The 18,607-nt window shown below is 40.4% G+C and overlaps 2 protein-coding genes across 5 annotated transcripts in view; both read left to right on the plus strand.

Annotated features, from left to right (window-relative positions):
- The window catches only part of tp53bp2a (tumor protein p53 binding protein, 2a), a 28,967-nt gene extending 19,405 nt beyond the window's left edge, over positions 1-9,562 (plus strand). For 3 of the 4 annotated variants that reach the window (XM_088421955.1, XM_088421954.1, XM_088421957.1), the window contains 11 exons: positions 231-278; positions 720-912; positions 2,160-2,249; positions 2,502-2,623; positions 2,703-3,060; positions 3,453-4,297; positions 5,864-6,001; positions 6,087-6,220; positions 7,251-7,417; positions 7,598-7,797; positions 7,887-9,562. In XM_088421955.1, coding sequence (XP_088278081.1) covers positions 231-278; positions 720-912; positions 2,160-2,249; positions 2,502-2,623; positions 2,703-3,060; positions 3,453-4,297; positions 5,864-6,001; positions 6,087-6,220; positions 7,251-7,417; positions 7,598-7,797; positions 7,887-7,928 — 2,337 coding nt within the window. In that variant the 3' untranslated portion in view covers positions 7,929-9,562. The remainder of the gene's footprint in view (positions 1-230; positions 279-719; positions 913-2,159; positions 2,250-2,501; positions 2,624-2,702; positions 3,061-3,452; positions 4,298-5,863; positions 6,002-6,086; positions 6,221-7,250; positions 7,418-7,597; positions 7,798-7,886) is intronic. The other variant, XM_088421956.1, reaches the window with a different exon arrangement.
- A 2,439-nt stretch (positions 9,563-12,001) lies between these two features.
- Positions 12,002-18,607, plus strand: part of LOC148420031 (semaphorin-4G-like) — a 34,109-nt gene continuing 27,503 nt past the window's right edge. Inside the window, exons 1-3 of the mRNA XM_088421855.1 lie at positions 12,002-12,107; positions 12,198-12,298; positions 16,378-16,606. Of these exons, the coding sequence (XP_088277981.1) occupies positions 16,474-16,606 (133 nt within the window). The 5' untranslated portion in view covers positions 12,002-12,107; positions 12,198-12,298; positions 16,378-16,473. The remainder of the gene's footprint in view (positions 12,108-12,197; positions 12,299-16,377; positions 16,607-18,607) is intronic.

An 18,607-nucleotide genomic window follows, 5' to 3' on the forward strand; every position in this document is an offset into this window, starting at 1 on the left:
CAGGCCTTTTTCACACCCACACAAAAGACTTTATCCATCCCAAGCTGTTCTCTCCTTCAACCCAACAAACCAGCGTCTGGCTGACATAATACTCAGAAAGCTCACTCAAGTTAAAGAGAACCTAAGAGAAGGGATGATACTTAATCGGAAATAAAAACAGGGGAAGCATCAGCTTTTTTTTGTTGTTGTTTTGAACTGCTGTTGCATATTTGTGCTTTTGTTCTCCCAAGAATGGCTATCCCAGTAAAGAGAGGGCTCCAAAAGACACACAACATCAGGTAATCAAAGCTTAGCGTCAGCACAGGAACATCTGTTACCTATTTTCCTCTTATTACTACAGTTTGATTTTAGTCAGGTGTTTTTGACTCTAAACTGTGATAAGTGTCGTGAATCTCATCCGTCCAGTTTTTCCACCGTGCGCAGAAATTTTGATGTTGGGGTACTAATATATATATTCTCAACTATTTATTCAATGATGTACCGCCTTTTGAAATTTCTTTCAGATATGTACTCCCCTTATCATTAATCAAATTGGGATTGAAAAAATGACTTGCAAAGGACATGGTATTTCTTTCACTTTACACAATATATGCACATAAATTTTGCGCATTGACATTTGATAACATATTTTTTTAAATGAGTTTTATGATACCGATATATTTTTTTTTTTTTTTTTGCTTTTTGTACAGGATATCTGAAACCTATTTATTTTTTTGCAGATGCCTTCCGATGGCCCAGCGAGCCAACAACAGTCAGGCGGTCCATCTCGTGTGGCAGCGGTCGGTCCATACATTCAGTCGTCCACGCTGCCCCGCGGTGGCTCAGGCAGGCACGAGCTGCTTGTAAAACCAGCGTACCCGGACGGTACCTCCACCTTGCCGACGCACGAGCTGCAGAGCAAGCCCGTAACAGGTGAGTGAGTCCTGGATGCAGATTTAAAGACTGAACCAAATTCATTGTGTTAATTCGTTGTCATTTCCACCTTCAAATCATGGCCTGTTCTTAATCCGGTCCACTAAGTATTCCCATTATCAAGATTTCTTTGATGTTGTTTGTATTGCAGTAATTTCTGCAGTATAACTCACACTCCTTAAGTGTAAAGATAATGTGCATATGTTGTACAGAGACCACACTGGCATGACCTTAACTTAAAAAAAAATACATCACTATTATTTCGATCCAAGTCAACAAAACAATTTAGGGCATTTGACAAGTCTGCACTGCTCCCGTTAGGAGCAGAGAGGTGTGACGCCCCCGATGCTTGCAACATCACTCTGAGTTTAGAAGGTAGCGAGTTATTTTCCGGGTTTGCTGTGTTTCTTCTAAGCATCATCCACTGTCAAAGGAGGTTTTGTTTTGGTTCTTTTATTTTGCTGTGGACTGTTGATGTGAGCTTTGTAAGTAAATGTGTTTTGTTCAATCCCAGTAGTTATTGGGGAATAAAAAAGTGGTTACTTCCGCTAAAGTGTTGTGAAACTAATCAAAGCATCCGTAAAGCTCAGGTGAATATTGCTATCGATCTTCCCCCAAAGCAGCCATGTTGCTTTCAGATGTGTCCTTGCAAGGCTCAGCTACCATGTCCAGTTCTAAGGTCATATTGTTTTTTTTGTTTTGTTTTTTTCTCTTGTGTGTATGCATCTTCATCAGAAGCCATGTTCTTACTTGAACCTCTGAAAGAACTTCGAGCCAAGAGAAAAGGTAGAAAAGAAGTGTTGTTGGGTATGCTTCTCATTGGCCTTCTGTTAGAAAATATTTTTGTGAGGAAAAGATGATGTGCTGATGGGTTTTATTTTGTGACCCTTTTCTTGAGTGCTTTTGAAGTTTTCTCTTCCACTAGTTTCCGCCTTTATTGGTTTTTGAGCTGGAGTGACATTCTGTGTGGGTTAGATTATACCTAATGTGTCAGGTGGTTTGCTTGTCTGTTGGAAAGGGAGCTTTTAAGAATTTTCATGAAATTCTCATGATTATTCTAGGGATGCAAGTATTCTTCCACCAGAGAATGAAAACCGCTACATAAACCCCCAGATTCAGAAGAGTTGCAATAATCCATTGTTGTATTAAGAAATGATGCATGATAAAGTGTATGTATGTGATCACTCGCCACTACAAACTTTCTTTTTCATTATTTTATTCATTTTCTACTATTGTGCATCCTTCAGGGAACCAATCATCGAAACTGGAGTCCAGCGGTCAAGTTCCAGCTTCTGCAACACTCCCACGAATGACATCTCACTCACACAAAAACCAAGGTAACAATATACATTTGTAGTTGGGCTGGGCAATTAAATTTTGCTGTTAAGGGTCAGTTTAAAAGATTGCATGAGGGGCAAATAAAAAAAATCCTGATTGTTGGAAAAAAAATGTTTATTCTAACTTCATACGACTCAGCCGTAATATGCCTACAAAACGATGACTAGTTTCAGAGTTTTTAGTTATTTCTTGTGCCTTATAGTACAGCACTGCATAGAAACTGCACTGCAAAATCTTTTCTTTCTCAATAGATGACACTGAGCCTAAGAGGGACAAGAAGGTACGTCCATTTTCCATGTTTGAGCCAACTGAGGTTCCCGCTACCTCACTCCGTAAAAACCAGAGCAGCGATGACCTGATCAGGGATGCCCATGTAAGAATCCAAGCAAATAGTGCAAGTACAGAAATACATTTTAATTGTGTTTCTAATGGGTTTCTCATTCTTTTCAAAGTCTGCTCCTAAGGCTCCAGTCAAGGTCCCACCGCCTGTGCCTACCAAACCAAAAGGCCCAAATGTCATCCCGTATGGCAAACAGGGCCTCAACACGGGCACCTTCCCGAAAGCCAAGCCACACAGCAACCAACCCCAGCCTCATGTCCCTCTCCCGCCCTCCCAGAGCCAGACACTCCCCCTGCCTCCAAAGCAAGACCTTCCACCCGCAGCCACCGTGCGGCCTTTCACTCCGGAGCTGCCTTCTTCCAAACCGCAGACTCTCGCTGCCAGCTCTATCTATTCCATGTACACCCAGCAGGCTGGCATCCAGGGGGCCCTCAGCAGGTCTCACAGCCGCACTAATGGTTTTGTCAGTGGTAAGCCTATCACAAAATACATACATTAGAGATTTAATAAAAGTGTTATGTCATGTATCCAAGTATGGGTAAATATACATGCTTGTGAGGTGCTGACAGTCAGTCAATGCGGGATGAATAAAATATTAAATCACAGCGCATACTCACACTATTAAGGTATTTTGGGCAGTACTGTGTGAATCTGGGTTTTGTGTCACATAATGGAGTTGACAGTAGTTAAATATCCAATGTGTACAAGAAGCGGCTTGCAAGACACCCTGGGATGGTCTCTTGACTAATTTAAACAAACTTCGCCACAAGAAAGGGATAACTTCTATTTATGGATATTATAGATTTTAGTAGGATAATATGCTATTGCTTCATATTAATAATAGGTGATTTCTTATTTGTAGTCTATGGAAAACCAGTGATTCCCAGTGGAGGCTCACCGCACCCAGAGAACCCTTACCTGGAACGTCGCTCTCCAGCACTTGAAACCGAGGTGGACCACACAGGAGCGAGCCACACCGGTCCAAGTCCATCTGAGGGCACCCAACCAGAGACTGAGCGTATCCCACGGCCCCTCAGTCCTACCAAGTTACTCCCATTCATTTCCAACCCCTACCGGCACCAGAGCGACGGCGACTTGGAGGCCCTCAGGAAGAAGCTCTACAATGCCCCCAGGCCACTGAAGAAGCGCAGCTCCATCACAGAGCCGGAGGGGCCAGCAGGGCCCAACATCCAGAAGCTGCTCTACCAGAAAACAACCTTGGCAGCCATGGAGACCACTGTAATCACGCCCTCCTTTCCCGGTGAAGCAGAGAAGGTGGTCGAGGTACCAGTGGGGCCATTCCTTCCGGACCCCTTGAGCGAAGCCGAAAACCACCCGTCGGATGCGGGACGATCTTTGGACGGGCCCCACTTCCATGGTGGGAATGTCCACATTCCAGCTCCGGTTGAACAAAGCATGCCGCCCTCCGCCATTTTCAACACGGAACACATCATCCCCCCTCCTCCTCCATCACACCCGGCCCCTCGCCCTGAAGACGCGCTCTTCCCACTTCCGCCGCCCCCTGCTGCTTTGGATGACCCACACCTCAATCTCCCCCCTCCTCCTCCTCCTCCTGAGGGCTTCCTGGAAGAGTTCCCCCCTTACCCACCCCCTCCATACCCCAGCGGAGCAGAGCAGGACAGCTTGGTAGATGACACCTTTAATATGAAAGCACCTGAAGTCACTGGACAGGTTGCTCTGCCCCCGGTAAGAACCAAAAATGCTGATTGACTAGTAGTTGTGGCATGCTGACTTGTAAACCTACTCTGATAGTGTAACTGGATTGAAACCCTACAAACTAGAATTTTTTTTTTTTTACTTTTAAACTTTTCTTAAAATCCTACGACTGTAATCCCAAATTTGACAAAACCAAGTTTGCGACCCTGACTTGGGTTTCAACCCCATTTTCAAACTGTAACTCTGGCTTGATACCTTACTTCAAAATGCCAACCATTGATTGGAAGCCTGATATTGGAAACTATTTTGCTTTACCAGGAACTTTAGCCTACTGCAGGGGTGGCCAAGTTCGGTCCTCAAGAGCCACAATCCAGACTGTTTTCAATGTATCTCTTCAACCAACACACCTGAGTCAAATCAGCGTCGTTATTAGGATTGTGCAAAGCATGCTGATGAGCTAATCATTTGAATCAGGTGTGTTAGTTGAAGAGAGACAATGAAAACAGGCTGGATTGTGGCTCTTGAGGACCGAACTTGGCCACCCCTGGCCTACTGTTAAAATGCAAATTTGAAACCTTAACAGCATTTGCACCCTGGGATGAAACCCTAATCCGAAACCATGAGTTATGCTTAAATCACTATTTGAAACCCCAAACTTATGATTCATCCACTATTTGAAATCCTGACCCCTTACGAATTTACTTTTTCTCATGCAGGTCATTGAAATACTGACTCATGTTTAAAACCCTACTTTTGACTTGAAACTGCTCATCAGACTTTGTCAATTTGAAACACTCACTATGTTTTGCTTGAAACCGTTGATTGAATTCCTTGACACTAATTGGAAACCATATTCAATGCTTAAAACTCAAAATCCTTCATTTGAAACCCTGACCCCAGATTCCAACCCTAATTCAAGACCTGAAATAGAAACCTAACCCTTGCTTGGTACCCCTATGCTTTAAAAGTGCAGACTACTCACTGAATAAATGAATTGAAATGAATTTCTATGTAATTCCACCTGTTGCTTGGTCCGTCAAGATTTGTCATGAGCTGGGTCAATGTTATATAATGAGCTAATCCCCATCAAGCACCACTATTGTTTCTTGCAGAAAATCCTCCTTATTCTACTTGGACTAAGTAGTGGTTCAGCCTACTTTTCATTCTACTTGGACTAAGTAGTGGTTCAGCCTACTTTTCTCCCAGATTTCCACACTCCTCTTTATAGGGTTAGGCTAAGATACACATTGTGTCAAAAATAAACACCCAATTTACGTGTCCTTGTGATCCCATTGTCCAAAGAGGATTTGCACAGGTTTTACCCCAAAAAGCAACCAATTAGAAATCAATACACTGACCTATTTATCTAAACCTAAGCCCTCTTTTTTTTTTTTTTGGTCCGGCTAATCAAGTTGCATAAGTCTGAATTAAGAGCGCTGCAGTTGTTTCTTACTGCTGGACTTGATTGTGCAAAATCACGTACCGCCTTCCAATCTTGTGCAAAATCACGTACCGCCTTCCAATCTCAGTTGACGGCAAACACCGAGAAGAGAGGACACTTTGCGGCACACTCATTGCTGCGGTCGTTTCTTAAAGGGCAAAAGGACCAACCTGCGCAAGCTCGGCTCGGAGCGGATCAACCACAACATGAGAGTCAAGTTCAACCCGCTGGCCCTGCTGCTTGACTCTTCTTTGGAGGGAGAGTTTGATTTGGTCCAGAGAATTATCTACGAGGTGAACAATCACGCTGAAAATGCACACGATGTCTCTTTTGGACTTATGCTTGACATTTTCCTCCACCGCCTGGCTCTGCACTCAGGTTGAAGACCCCAGTCAGCCCAATGACGAAGGTATCACGGCGCTTCACAACGCCGTATGCGCCGGACACACGGAAATTGTCAAGTTTCTCGTGCAGTACGGCGTCAACGTCAACGCCGCAGACAGCGACGGCTGGTGAGTAATAGTTTTCAGTTTTATATTCTATGACGATTAAATCAGATTTTAGTTTTGAATCAAGTTTATTTGTCCGTCCCGTAAATACAGCAAATGAGTTAAGATTATTGAAGACAAAATGTTCTTCTGATAATGATGCACACAATGTATTTTGTTAAGATATATAATTTAACCCTTGTTCAGCGTTTTGGGCATTTGAGTACCCCTCACACACACAAACACACACCATTCTCGCATTTTAGCCGCCCGGTGTGTTCTTTCAATGCTTTCCTTTTGATGTGAAGTGCTTTTGATGTAAAGATCAAAATGGCCAAAATACCACCAAGGGTTAATTAAGCATGATCCTTAGTGAAATTAAATCTCACATTCTCAGCGGGGGAAAAAAATCTTAACAGGGTCCTTGATTTAATTAAATTCTAAAAATATCTATTTCTCTGTTAATTGATGCTGGGGGAGGAAGTAAATATCAGGGGCATTTCTGAGGTCAGATGTCTTGGAGTCTCAAGCATCCAGCCAGGCAAGAGAAATGTATCTCTCTTTTAAATTTGAATATAATTTCATGCCTACATTAATGAAAGAGGAGCATAACATATTTGGCTAATGGCCATTCAGCTTGAAGTTGTCAGTTGCACGTTGGCGTTACGAACACACACACAACTTGTGCCGCTAGCTTCTCTTATTCCAATTGAAACAGGACAGTGGTGCTTTTTTCCTGTTTCAAAAAAAAAATGTCAGCTAACTTACAAACCGTTGGAACAATTCATCTTGGGGGTAGGAAAGCCTTGCTCGAATTTTACTGTTAATATATTACGTTTCCACAAAATAGTCCATTTTTGAAATATGACATGCTTTAAAGAAAATCAACAAATATTAAAAGATAGAGGTACTTGGCCCAAGTACCAAGTACTTGGCCCAAGCCAAAAATGGGCTAGAAGTGCCCATGGTAGAAATAAATTTCATCATAGTTTAAAAGTTTCATAACCTGTTAGGTTTCACAAATAAAGCCCCTGTCTCTGATTTTGGCCCACAGGACACCACTTCACTGCGCAGCTTCATGCAACAACGTCCAGGTGTGCAAGTTCCTCGTGGAATCGGCCGCAGCGGTCTTCAGCACGACATATAGCGACATGCAGACGGCAGCAGATAAGTGTGAGGAGATGGAGGAAGGTTACACCCAATGCTCCCAGTTCCTCTACGGTCAGTCGGAAGTTGTTTTTCGCTTTTTGTACATTCAAACACCAAAACGTTAATTCCAGTCATAAAATGAATGTGTGAAAACTTTGTGCTTTGTGCTACCTACGCAAAATATCATTGGGGGGGGGGGGACTAAAACACAAAAGCTATATGATAGGTCAAAAGGTTCATTTTTCGGTCTAGGCGTTCAAGAGAAGATGGGCATCATGAACAGGGGCGTGGTCTACGCCCTGTGGGACTTCACGGGAGAAAATCCAGACGAGTTGTCTTTCCGCGAGGGGGACTGCATGACGGTCATCCGCAGGGAGGACGAAGACGAGATCGAGTGGTGGTGGGCGCGCCTAGGAGAAAACGAAGGCTACATTCCCCGCAACCTACTCGGGGTAAGATACAAATTGAACCCATTGGCTAATATTGGCCTTTTTTTAAGTCTTGGCGGTCATTTTTTTTTTCTTTTTTTTGCCTCTTGCAGCTGTACCCACGAATAAAGCCACGACAGAGAACCCTCGCTTAAGGATTCCAGCACATTTCAACATGCACAATAACACACACATACACTACTCAGTTGATAGATCTTATGGCCGTTTGGGTAGAATTTCAGGATCTTAGACTGAAAGTCACAAAAAATAGTGGTTTCATAGTGGTTTCAGGGCTCCTGTTACAAAATTTGTTTTCAGATCCTGAAATTCTCACACCGTAGCCCAATAATGCTAACATTTTGTGAGTAGTGTGTACATACACTTTGTCTTAAACAATCCGGGAAGAGAAGGAAACCGCTACAATGAAGAAACACTAAAGTAGAGGTGGGGAGCCTTCAGTACCGTATGGGCCACGTACAGAAGATAAAACCTCAGAAGACTAGTTCAAAAACAGTTTGACAACATCATACTTGTTCCTTAATTTACTTAAACCCTCTGAGGACTTTTTTGGACCAAGGATCCCCACCCCTGCACTATAATGAAGAATCAACTAATGAACACTTTGTGGCCCAACTGTGGCACTTTTCTCCACACTAGTGGCATTTCTGTCCGCATTCCACTATTTTTTTTTCTTTCTTATATTACTATTGTCTGAATTCCTAAGGTGACCGCAACTGTGGATTTAAACAGAACACGCAGTATTTGAAATTTTGTACACAGCTGTTAGGTTTTCGGTTCATTAGTTGAGCAGCGTCAAATGCTTAGTTACCGTGACAATCTTTATTGCAGAGGCTCATTTCTTGTAGACTGCGCCTTTCTTTGTATATCTGCACTAGAGCTGTAAAGTCTTCTCAGCGATAATTAAAAAAAAAAAAAAAGTACAATTTGATGAATTGCTGTTCATCCTGTGGCCGATGATGCCGGAAAGCTTTTGAGCATTTATTTGGTATCCATCTTAATTAACTCACCGCTGTTAAAATAGATCTTTGACACTTCTAGCCGTTAATGGCAGTAATTCATTTAAGGTCCATGTTACTACTGCGGATTTTCCACTCCCGCCTTCTACTATAACACTACTAGGTCAAAACCAGTAAGTGGAGAACAAAAACATTACTAGTAAAAAAAAAGTCAGTCTACTCGTACACCACATTTCAACTTTTATTATATTTCAAGGATACCGCAGCCAATTGAGCATTGATTTGTCATCCTTTATTAGCATCTTAAAGTTGCACTACTAGCCCAAAGGTTAGTAGTAGTAAAAAAAAAAAAAGTCACACGATTGCTGAATTGTTATGCTCGTGAGGTTGAAGAGTGTACTTTATTATCAAGGATATTTTAATAAATGCTTAAAGTGCTTTGGCTGAGATGCCACGACTGTAACTGTGCTATTTAGTCACAAAGTAGTGATTTGACGCCGCAGGGGAAAGAATGACTCCAGAGGATACTGAATACTCCTGTCATTCCCCCGCTAATAAAGTGATGTGCAGTGACAAGTTGGGCAGCCTACCACGAAACCTAGTTAACAATAAGATGGTGGCTTCCCATGTGTTCCTAATTTACGGACTGTTTCTTTGTCACATCTCGCAACTCTCGCATACATACATCCAAGCATATCACACAGTGCAGATATATTTATTTTTGTTACCATGTTTCCATATGCTGTCTATGAAGTATAACCTCAGATGTACTGTAGTATTTTCAACATTTATAATAAAAACACTTTGTATCACCTCAAGCCTCTTTTTTTCCCCATTTGGTTACTTGGCTGCCATAGTCTTGGCCAGAAATTTTCCCGTGGGGTGACAGCACCTCAGTGAAAGGTGGCTATGCATGCTTTCATTATACTTTATCATACCATACGCATTCGAGGTTTCCTGTAATAAAATAAATACATTTTATTATGAAGATAAATTGAAGTATCTAGTCCTAAGAATACTTCATGCCCATAAAATTGGCAGGGAAATCATTAAAATTATACCCTAGATGTAGCTCCACCTCTGCTCCATGAGAAAAAAATTAAAATCCATAAATATTTTCTAATAAAGGTTGAACGCATTAGTTTTTCTCTTTCATGTCTGTACAAATTTTACTGCCCCCTAGTGAGCAATGCAGGCACTCCAGAAGAAAAAGCATTGTATTGAAACGGCAATTCAAGACCTGTTTTCATAAAGTAATGTACATTATTATGGTGAAATTTTCCTTATTCAAAAATCACGTATTTTGGAGAGGGCAGTTTGATCCCAAGATGTGTTGAAAGACCCGCAGGCTAAGTTTAAATCCAATTTATAGTTGTTCAGCAGATTAATGGGGGTAAAAAAAACAAAAACAAAAGTGATGTCCTTGTCCCCCTTAGGTTATTTCAATAGCCATCTTCACCTTCCAGACTTGCTCATTAAGCATGGAGGCAGCCTCACTGATTTGGATCTTGGATCTGTCTCATCAGCAAAGCAGTATTTTTTCTGTCTGCATGCATGAAAAGAGCCATTGATGGAATTTGGTACTGTAGTTTCCTATTGAGCTGTTGTCTTTTGTATCCTTCAAAACTAAAGGTTGTATTTTTATTTTTTTCATCTCTAGTCAACTGTACACTATTTTGGTCTGCAATTGGGTCCCTTAATAGATGAGCTTGCACTTTGCAAGGCCACAGTAATTACTTACATCATTTTTTTATTTTATTTTTTAAATCGGTTCGGCATCTTGGAGGGTGTAGTAACACTATATGTATAAAATATATTGATTTGCTATTATGGAGACATTGTATGCGTTAATGTTTACTCAATCTTTTCATATCGTTATACACACAGAAATGCTACCAGCAGATGCCACTGTATCAACACCTGTCTGTTTAACATAAATCTTGAAACCACAACGTACAGTATTATGAATTAATGCGTTGTCAAATTTGTCATAAATCATAATTGTGTGAATTATCCGATTAGAAATGCGTTGTTATTGTGCTTCACTTTTATATTTTACTGATTTAATCTTCAATGACTGAGTGTTTGATCATTGATAATGGACAGCACAATGTTTCAAGATGTTTTTTGTTTTTTATTTTGAAGAACTCAAACTGTGGTTAATCTCATGACGTTCCACTTTTACACACTCCATTTGAAAACTCCTTGAGCTCGCTATTATACAAATTTTGTCCCAATAATGTTCATTGCTTGATATTGTTTCTACTGTATTATTATACTAATTGTTATTGATGATTAACTTCGTCACTGATGATGTCCCAGTGCATCACCTGTGTTTCGTGTTCAATTTTTATTCATTACCTGCACTGTTTCATTTTTTATTTTTTATTTTGACGAACTCAAACCTGTCAGCAGGCTTTCTCTTGCGTGCATAACCGTCACCGAATTAAATGATAGATACATTTTTTGTCTGAAAAGGTTAACGGAATAATGTGTAAGATTTTGGCTGTTTTTCATCATGGACAGGAGGAGGTGCTGCAGGTGCTGCATTTACCAATGTCCGTATAGCAAACATGGCCGTAGCTATAACAAACATGGCCGTCTATGGAGAAGGGCCACCCCCATGTAATATCATATAATGATAACTAGACCTATGATTATATTTACAACATACCGTTGGTCATTAAGAACATATTAATTTGCCAGTTTTTGAATTTTACAATCAATTAATTTATTCCTTTTTTAATGAAAATGATTTAAATCTTACACGCTGTCCCTTTAATGTAAAAACTTTAAGAACTCCATTTCATTGACTGAAAGGGATACAAAACCTTTGCAGCCATTTTTGAGAACTCATTTAGCCTCTGCTGTCGGCTTAAAATGACATCACAATGACGCAGACTCAGGTAACAACCAATTAGGGCCGAGCTTGCGGATGTCACATGACTCCGACACCCCAAAACAAGTGAGCCGTGATTGGTTGTTACCTGAACACATCTGATGTCATATTCAATATATATTCAGTGTGCATTGAATGATATTACTTGTACATGAAAAAAATAGTTGGCGTGTAAATTAAAAACAAAAAGTTATCTTTGGAAAACGGCTAAAAAAAAAGTGTTGAATAGCTTTAGCTTGCAGTTCTGTAAGTGTCCTGTTGATGTCACTGCCGCCCCTCTCACCAAGTCTTTTACAGACAGTTGCTCGAGTGCACCTTTTTTTCCCCAAATCTTCTCCAGTTCTGCCGCAACCCACTCACTCACACTCGGTCACATCGCAAACGACGCCACTTCGCCGGACTTACAAAGCGGCTTTACCGGGTAAAGTGAATGGGCAAACGGCCCTGTAGAAAAAGAAGTAAGGAGGATTTTGGAAGATACAAGTGTTAGCGTCGTGGGTGGATTTTGCTTGCTGACTGCTCTCATTTTCGTGGCTGTTGATATGCAGGGCTGTTAAAAGGGACTAAAGTCCACCTGGGTATGAACAGCTCCAGGAAGACTACGCATGTCCTGCTTTTTTTTTTTCTACACGATTTTTCCACGATAAAGGTAAGACTAAACACCACGCGGCCGACTTTGAAATACCTTCACTCATTGTCACTTCATCTCAATCATGCGTCCCCCCACATGTCTTAGTTCATCAGTCATCAATCATTTTTTTTATATGATCTAATCAACTGAAACAAATTATTGACTTGCCTCTGTAGTTGTGTGCGAGAGAGAAAAACATTTCAAGCACTTGTGTGAAAATCAAAACGGCTTGCTATATCATTTGTAGTGTTTACTTCATTTACAGTCCATTTGTTTCATTTTGGCATGAAGAAAACATGAACCGAAATTGAAATTTCTGTTCGCTCAAAGTCCGTTAACGCTTTTGTTTACACTGACGCCTTACGATACGTGTGACCTGACGTATAAGGTATTTTTCGAGATGCGAGCCAATGTTTGACCGAATTTGTTTTTGTTTCAGAATTCAAAGCAACTTGCTTCACAGTAATCAGACATGTTGCATGGAGTTAAAGATTCTTAAAATAAGACGTTTCAAGCTATAATTTGCCGACGAAAAATTTAATTCAATTTTTACTTAATTTTGACTTTAGTGTCTGCCTACTTGATGTAAACACATTATGGCTGACAGGTTAACGATTAATAAATACATGCTTGCGTGGATAACACAAAAAGTGAAGCAACGCATGTAAACAGACAATCAAACAATACTGACTTTTTTTTAAAATAAAAGCTTAAATGTAACTGGACAAAAAAACAACGTACACATTCTGAACATTATGATAAATTATTGCGCTGAAGTAGATTTTTTTTTTTTCGAATGAAGGTTGTAATTTTTTTCTCAGCACTTCTGATAGTGTTTCGCCAGCAGACAAACCTACCACCGTTGAAAATTGCGTGGAAATGTCATGCCCCTCCATGGGTCAACATGTTTATGCTTTGTGTCTGTGCTACAATGTTTCTAGTCTTCTATTGAAAATTGTCTGCATCCTTTCCCCCCTCTCCCAAACAAAGGCCCACAATTTAGCCATTTTTGTCAAAACCTGATGACAAAGCATAAGCAAAAGTAAAGTGATTCATCTCCAACTGCTGCTGTCTTTTTTCAAAGTGGCACAAGCCAAGTGTAACAAAGTGTACAGTAGACTCATTGCAAACAAAAAACTGCACATTCAAACAAGGAGGCTTATTAAAAGCGCACAATGTCTTTGGCTGTCTTCTTTTCTACTATTTGTCTCGCGCAGACAAGAGTGCAAGGTCTTTTTTTTTGTATGACTATAAATGAAGTCGCCTTGTCATATTTTTCAGCTGCTTTGTAGACACTGAGGGTGTTTCTAGCACACTTTGGTCAAATAAAATGTTTCTTTCCTTCTTTTGATCAGGCGTATAATCCAGTAAAATGGGGTGTTGTTACACAAACAAGAAGAGAGGCCGTAATTTCACGTTGTTAAGACAGAACATGCAAATATATTTTTTTTTTGTGACATACTTTCTCCTACCTACTGCAACGACTGTACTATACTATACTGTACTGTTTGTACTATACATATAGTACTGGAAACACCCTCGATTTCAATGTTTTTTCATGATTTAAAAATGTATTCAATTATGGATTAAAACATTAATTAATTTGTCATTGACCTTAAAAGATGTTGAATGAATTCTTTTTTTTTAATCAAAACACAGTGATTTATTTTAGAAGTTCAAAGTAAGCACATTTTTCCAGATAATTGAAAAAAAATGGTATTAAATTGAAAAACTGACCCTATTAGAGGCGGTCAGAATTTGACAGTGGTTCCAAACTTTTGACTGACAATGTATAAAATGCTCTGTTCAGCTATGAGGTGCGTAAACTTGTCCGATTGCCAAGATATTCGTAAATCTCTCCCTCATAATCAACGTGGCAAACCGAGATCTGGCTTTGCAAGACTGCCATCTACTGGTATCTGTTCAACATTACATTTACGTCTGCTTGAATTTCACAGACGAGCTAGGCAAAATGCTACATACACATAATAGAAAAGGTTCTTGACGAAAACATTCCTAGGTGGCGGCCTAAATGGTTGGTTTCCAATTAAGGGACATCATTTACAAACATTCATTGCGTTGAATGAGTTAAGGGGCGTGGCCTAGCGAGGAGTTGATTCTAGGAGCTGCTGGAGTGTCAGACGGTATTTTACCCACCTTCTTCATATCTCCTTCATATCTCCCGCCGCCTCGGTGTCGCTTCTGGGGATTTCTTTGTGTACTAATGTGAAAGCCTCCCATTTTCCTTTCTTAAGCCCACATCATCACAACTTTGGCAGACTGATGGAGCGTCCGTCTGAAAGCATAGAGAGGCCTTGACAGCCATTTGAGTGAGCACGAGCCAGATAAATGACTCCTAAAGGGCTTCTCGGCGCGCCTCCTCCGCAACCCGATAAAAGAAGCTTAGACGAGCCTGTAAAGGCAACTGGCACCTTTTTATTGCTGTTGACAGCTCTCAGGGTGGATGGAGGTCCTTCACAAGAGCAAGGCCACTACTGCGGTAATTGGTGGAGCCAATGCACAGTATATTTATAACACTATAGACTTGGAAAGTTATTGCGATAGTGAAGTCTCAGTGAGCCTTGCTTGAAAATGTAGCATTTTGGTTCAGAACAGCCACTTTAGGGTCCATTTGGTCATTAGCAAAATTGGCCGGGGATCGCCACAATTTTTTTCTCGTAAAACGTAGCTCCTAAAGTTATATTTACTTTGATAAGTAGTTCCACAGAAAAGTGAAGCCAAGTCTGGAAAGACAGAAAGTGGACCATTAGGTAGGGCTGCAATATTAATCGAATTTTAATCGCGCTCACGATATTGACTGCCACAATTAATTAAGCTGATATTAATATTTTAGAAAAGCTGGCGATTGTACATTTCAAATCAAGCACTGTGTCATCATACTACCAGGGGGCAATGTTTCCCACATGTTTGCATAACAAAAGCTTCTGCTTTTATCATCCTAATATATTATTTACCAGCGTGAAATGGTCTTGTGCTTCTCACCTGATTTCCAATAGAAACATTTTAGGCTGTCAATTGAGTCCCATTTTGAAAAAGCCGACTGGCAAAAATTGGAATCAATTCGGGAGTTCATAAAGTTTGAAATGGCGCGACCAACTTAGTTATCACACTTGCAGGAAAGTGGATATGGATGTGAAAGAGAATTATGAAAAATGATGAAAATACACAATAACACCTGCACTAATTTCTGTGTATTTTTTGGTGTATTTTTAAATCGGTTTACAAAATATTTTACTAAGTTCCAATAATATGTTTTATATGGATTCTCCATATCTCAGGTTTTCACCTTTTGCGGGTTGGTCTGGAACATATATTCTGCGATAAATGGGGATTCGTTGACCCAAATTTTCTTTATATTAGGGGATCATATCGGTCGCTGTCTGTATTTATGTCTTTTCAAAATGTTAGTTTTTTTCAATGGTGAATTCAACAACCCTGTTTTTCCACATTGGTATTGGGTGAGTAATAATTAGAGTTGTGTGTTATGCAACCAAATAGCTTTGCAGGCTTCATGTTTGATGTCAGAACGGTGACAGCCAATTGATCAGAAATCACAGAGAAGGAAAACACTTTGCCTTGTTTTTATTTCAGCTGTTTTGTGTCACCCTCAAAAAGCACGGTGACATTTGCAATCCAAATTTTGCTACCTGTTTCATGAAATCCTATTATTTTTTTCACAACAGTCCAATGTCGTCATTTAACTTTTGTTTGACTGAACCGGTTCCAATACGTAAAATTTAGTGTCCAATCAGATCTCAGCCTTTGTGTCGTGGTTGCCATGTCAGTTTCACCTGTCCAGGGCGTTCAGAATCAGTACTGTTGGCGGATTTAACTTGAACAAAATGATTAATGAGCATTTGTTGACCCAGATTCAGATTGATCAACTTTTAGATTTGTCCTCAAAATTATTTGTAACGTGACATCACTAATTTGAGATGTGTTAGTAGAGGTTTCATTGTTATGTTTTTCATATTTCCCACTGCAGGCAATTGTTGCCCACTTCTTGGCCCTCAACTGTGCATTTGAGTGTATTGTCCCTGCTGACTGTTGGTTGCTTTTTTTTCTTCTTCTTTCAGGTCCTTGCAGTGAACCAAACAGCCAGTGTGTGAATATGTTTGTGTGAGCTTTTTGCTGGTGCATGCACCCTGCTCTCCGAGTGTGTGCGTGAAGAGATGAAGGCGGGCCACTCCTCATCACTGCGGCTCCTGCTGCTGGTTAGCTGTTATTTGTGCGCGGCAACCGCCTACCCATTCAGACCCCCGCTGGATCTTGACGTGACTCCGCGTGTCACCGTCTTGAGCAACAGTAAGCTTGTTTTGTGTCACTTTCCCATCAAAGGTTGAAATTAACCACAACCTTCGATACACCCTTACAGCGTACCGCCACTCCCGATGGAAATTCATTGTCAAGCTGAATATATTTAAAAATCATGATCATGTTGCCTAGCCTTAAGCTTATATATATCCAACCATCCCTCCATTTTCGAAAGCCACTATTCCTCACAAGGGTCACAGGCTTGCTGGTACCTATCCCAGCTGACTTGAGCCAGTAGGCGGGCATCCTGTTCAGGCATCCTGAACAGGTTGCTAGCCAATTGCAGGGCACACAGAGACGAACGACTAACCATTCACACACCCAATCACACCGAAGGACAATTTAGTTTGTCCAATACACCTAGACTGGAGTGTCTAGGAAGCCGGAGAGCCCGGTGAGAACCCACGCAGGCTCGGGGAGAACATGCAAACTCCACACAGGAAGGCCGGAGCGAAGTGTATTTGAACGCGGGTCCCTGGACTGTGAGGCGTACGTGCTAATAACTGCCTCACCGACCTGCCTAAGCTTATATATAACACAAAAATAGAAAATAAAAACACACAAAAAAAAATCAGATTTCACAAAAAAATGGAGTGTGAATGTAGCCTTAGAATGAGCAATGAGAATTTTTTTTTTAATGGATAAATGTCATTACTATTTTTTTTTTTTACAATTTTTTTTTTTTTTTACTTGAAATTTATACCATGCTAAAATTTTCCCCGCAAATAAGCATTTTAAAAATGTTTTTGGGGCAAGTGAAAATTTTAGATATACCCTTATTTTTTTAAACTATGGATTAACAATTATGTAATCAAAATAACAAAGGCATTCCATGGTCCATTATTACATCAGCAATTTCATTCTTTTGTGGATTTTCTTTTTTGACCATAACCTCTTCAGATTTACGTTGCTTTTTTTCTTGCAATTTTTCTCCCTGTTACATCACACCAGTCAAAAACATAAAAAAAAAAAAAAGTATATCTCTATTTTGATTTTGGTTACTGTGGGTATTTTGGAGAACATAACATCCGGCATAAACAAGGAGACACTATATCGATAGAATTGTTTGGTAACAAAAAAATGCTAATCAAAAATGTTTAGAATTTAGCTTGTTTTAAGTAAGTACCATGAATTGCAAGGTGTGTCCAAGTATTTGACTGGTGCTATATATTTCTAACAACATTGTTCAATAATGTGAGAGTCACTCACACTTTGTGTGTTTTTTCACTTCATCACATTGTCAGCTTTCTTTATTGCCTTGAACTGTTTGCCCACGGTTGCGACGCTCGTCTGACGCAGTGCCATTTTTTTTTTTTTTTTTCCCCCCCCACATCCCAACATCTTTCCACAAGTATAAATGACATCGTTCTACCAACTCACATACACGCGCCGTCTGTTGTCTCGCCCGTGGCGCTTGGTTTCTCAAAGTCCTCCTGCTCGGCTCCCCCACAGAGACTGGCGGCGTCTCGGCTTCTTTGAGGGACGCGCCGTTACCATGGCGACAGTCTTGCTCGAGATCGGCTACACCTGCGTCGATTCGTCAACATTTTATCAATTCGCGTTCATTCGTGTTCATCTGACTTTCATAGTTACGTTGACTTTTTGAGGTTAATTCATTTGTATCGGAAATCATCTTTCCCCATTGAAGTGAATGGGAACGGTATTAATCTGTTCCAGTGTCCAATAAAACCCTTTTTTTTTCATAGGTAAACTAGCATTCAATAGTTCATAGTCATCACAGTTTTTGCATTGTTATTCTTGTCATTAAATTTATGTAACATTTTGCTGGTTCTTCTGGAGTGCACGCACTGGCCACTAGGGAGCAGCATTTTACGTACGAAGATAGTCAGAGCACACAGCACTAAAAGTAGTCATTTTTTCGAGGAAAAAAAAGGAAAATAAAACAGTCTGGTGACTAGCAGAGTTTCAGAGTTCTCCAACTACGCCAACATTGATGCTGGTTTGATTAGCCCTCGCTGTGTCGTTTTACAT

This window comes from Hippichthys cyanospilos, chromosome 8 (assembly GCF_059441005.1).
Source record: "Hippichthys cyanospilos isolate Australia breed blue-spotted pipefish chromosome 8, RoL_Hcya_1.0, whole genome shotgun sequence".
NCBI lineage: Eukaryota > Metazoa > Chordata > Actinopteri > Syngnathiformes > Syngnathidae > Hippichthys > Hippichthys cyanospilos.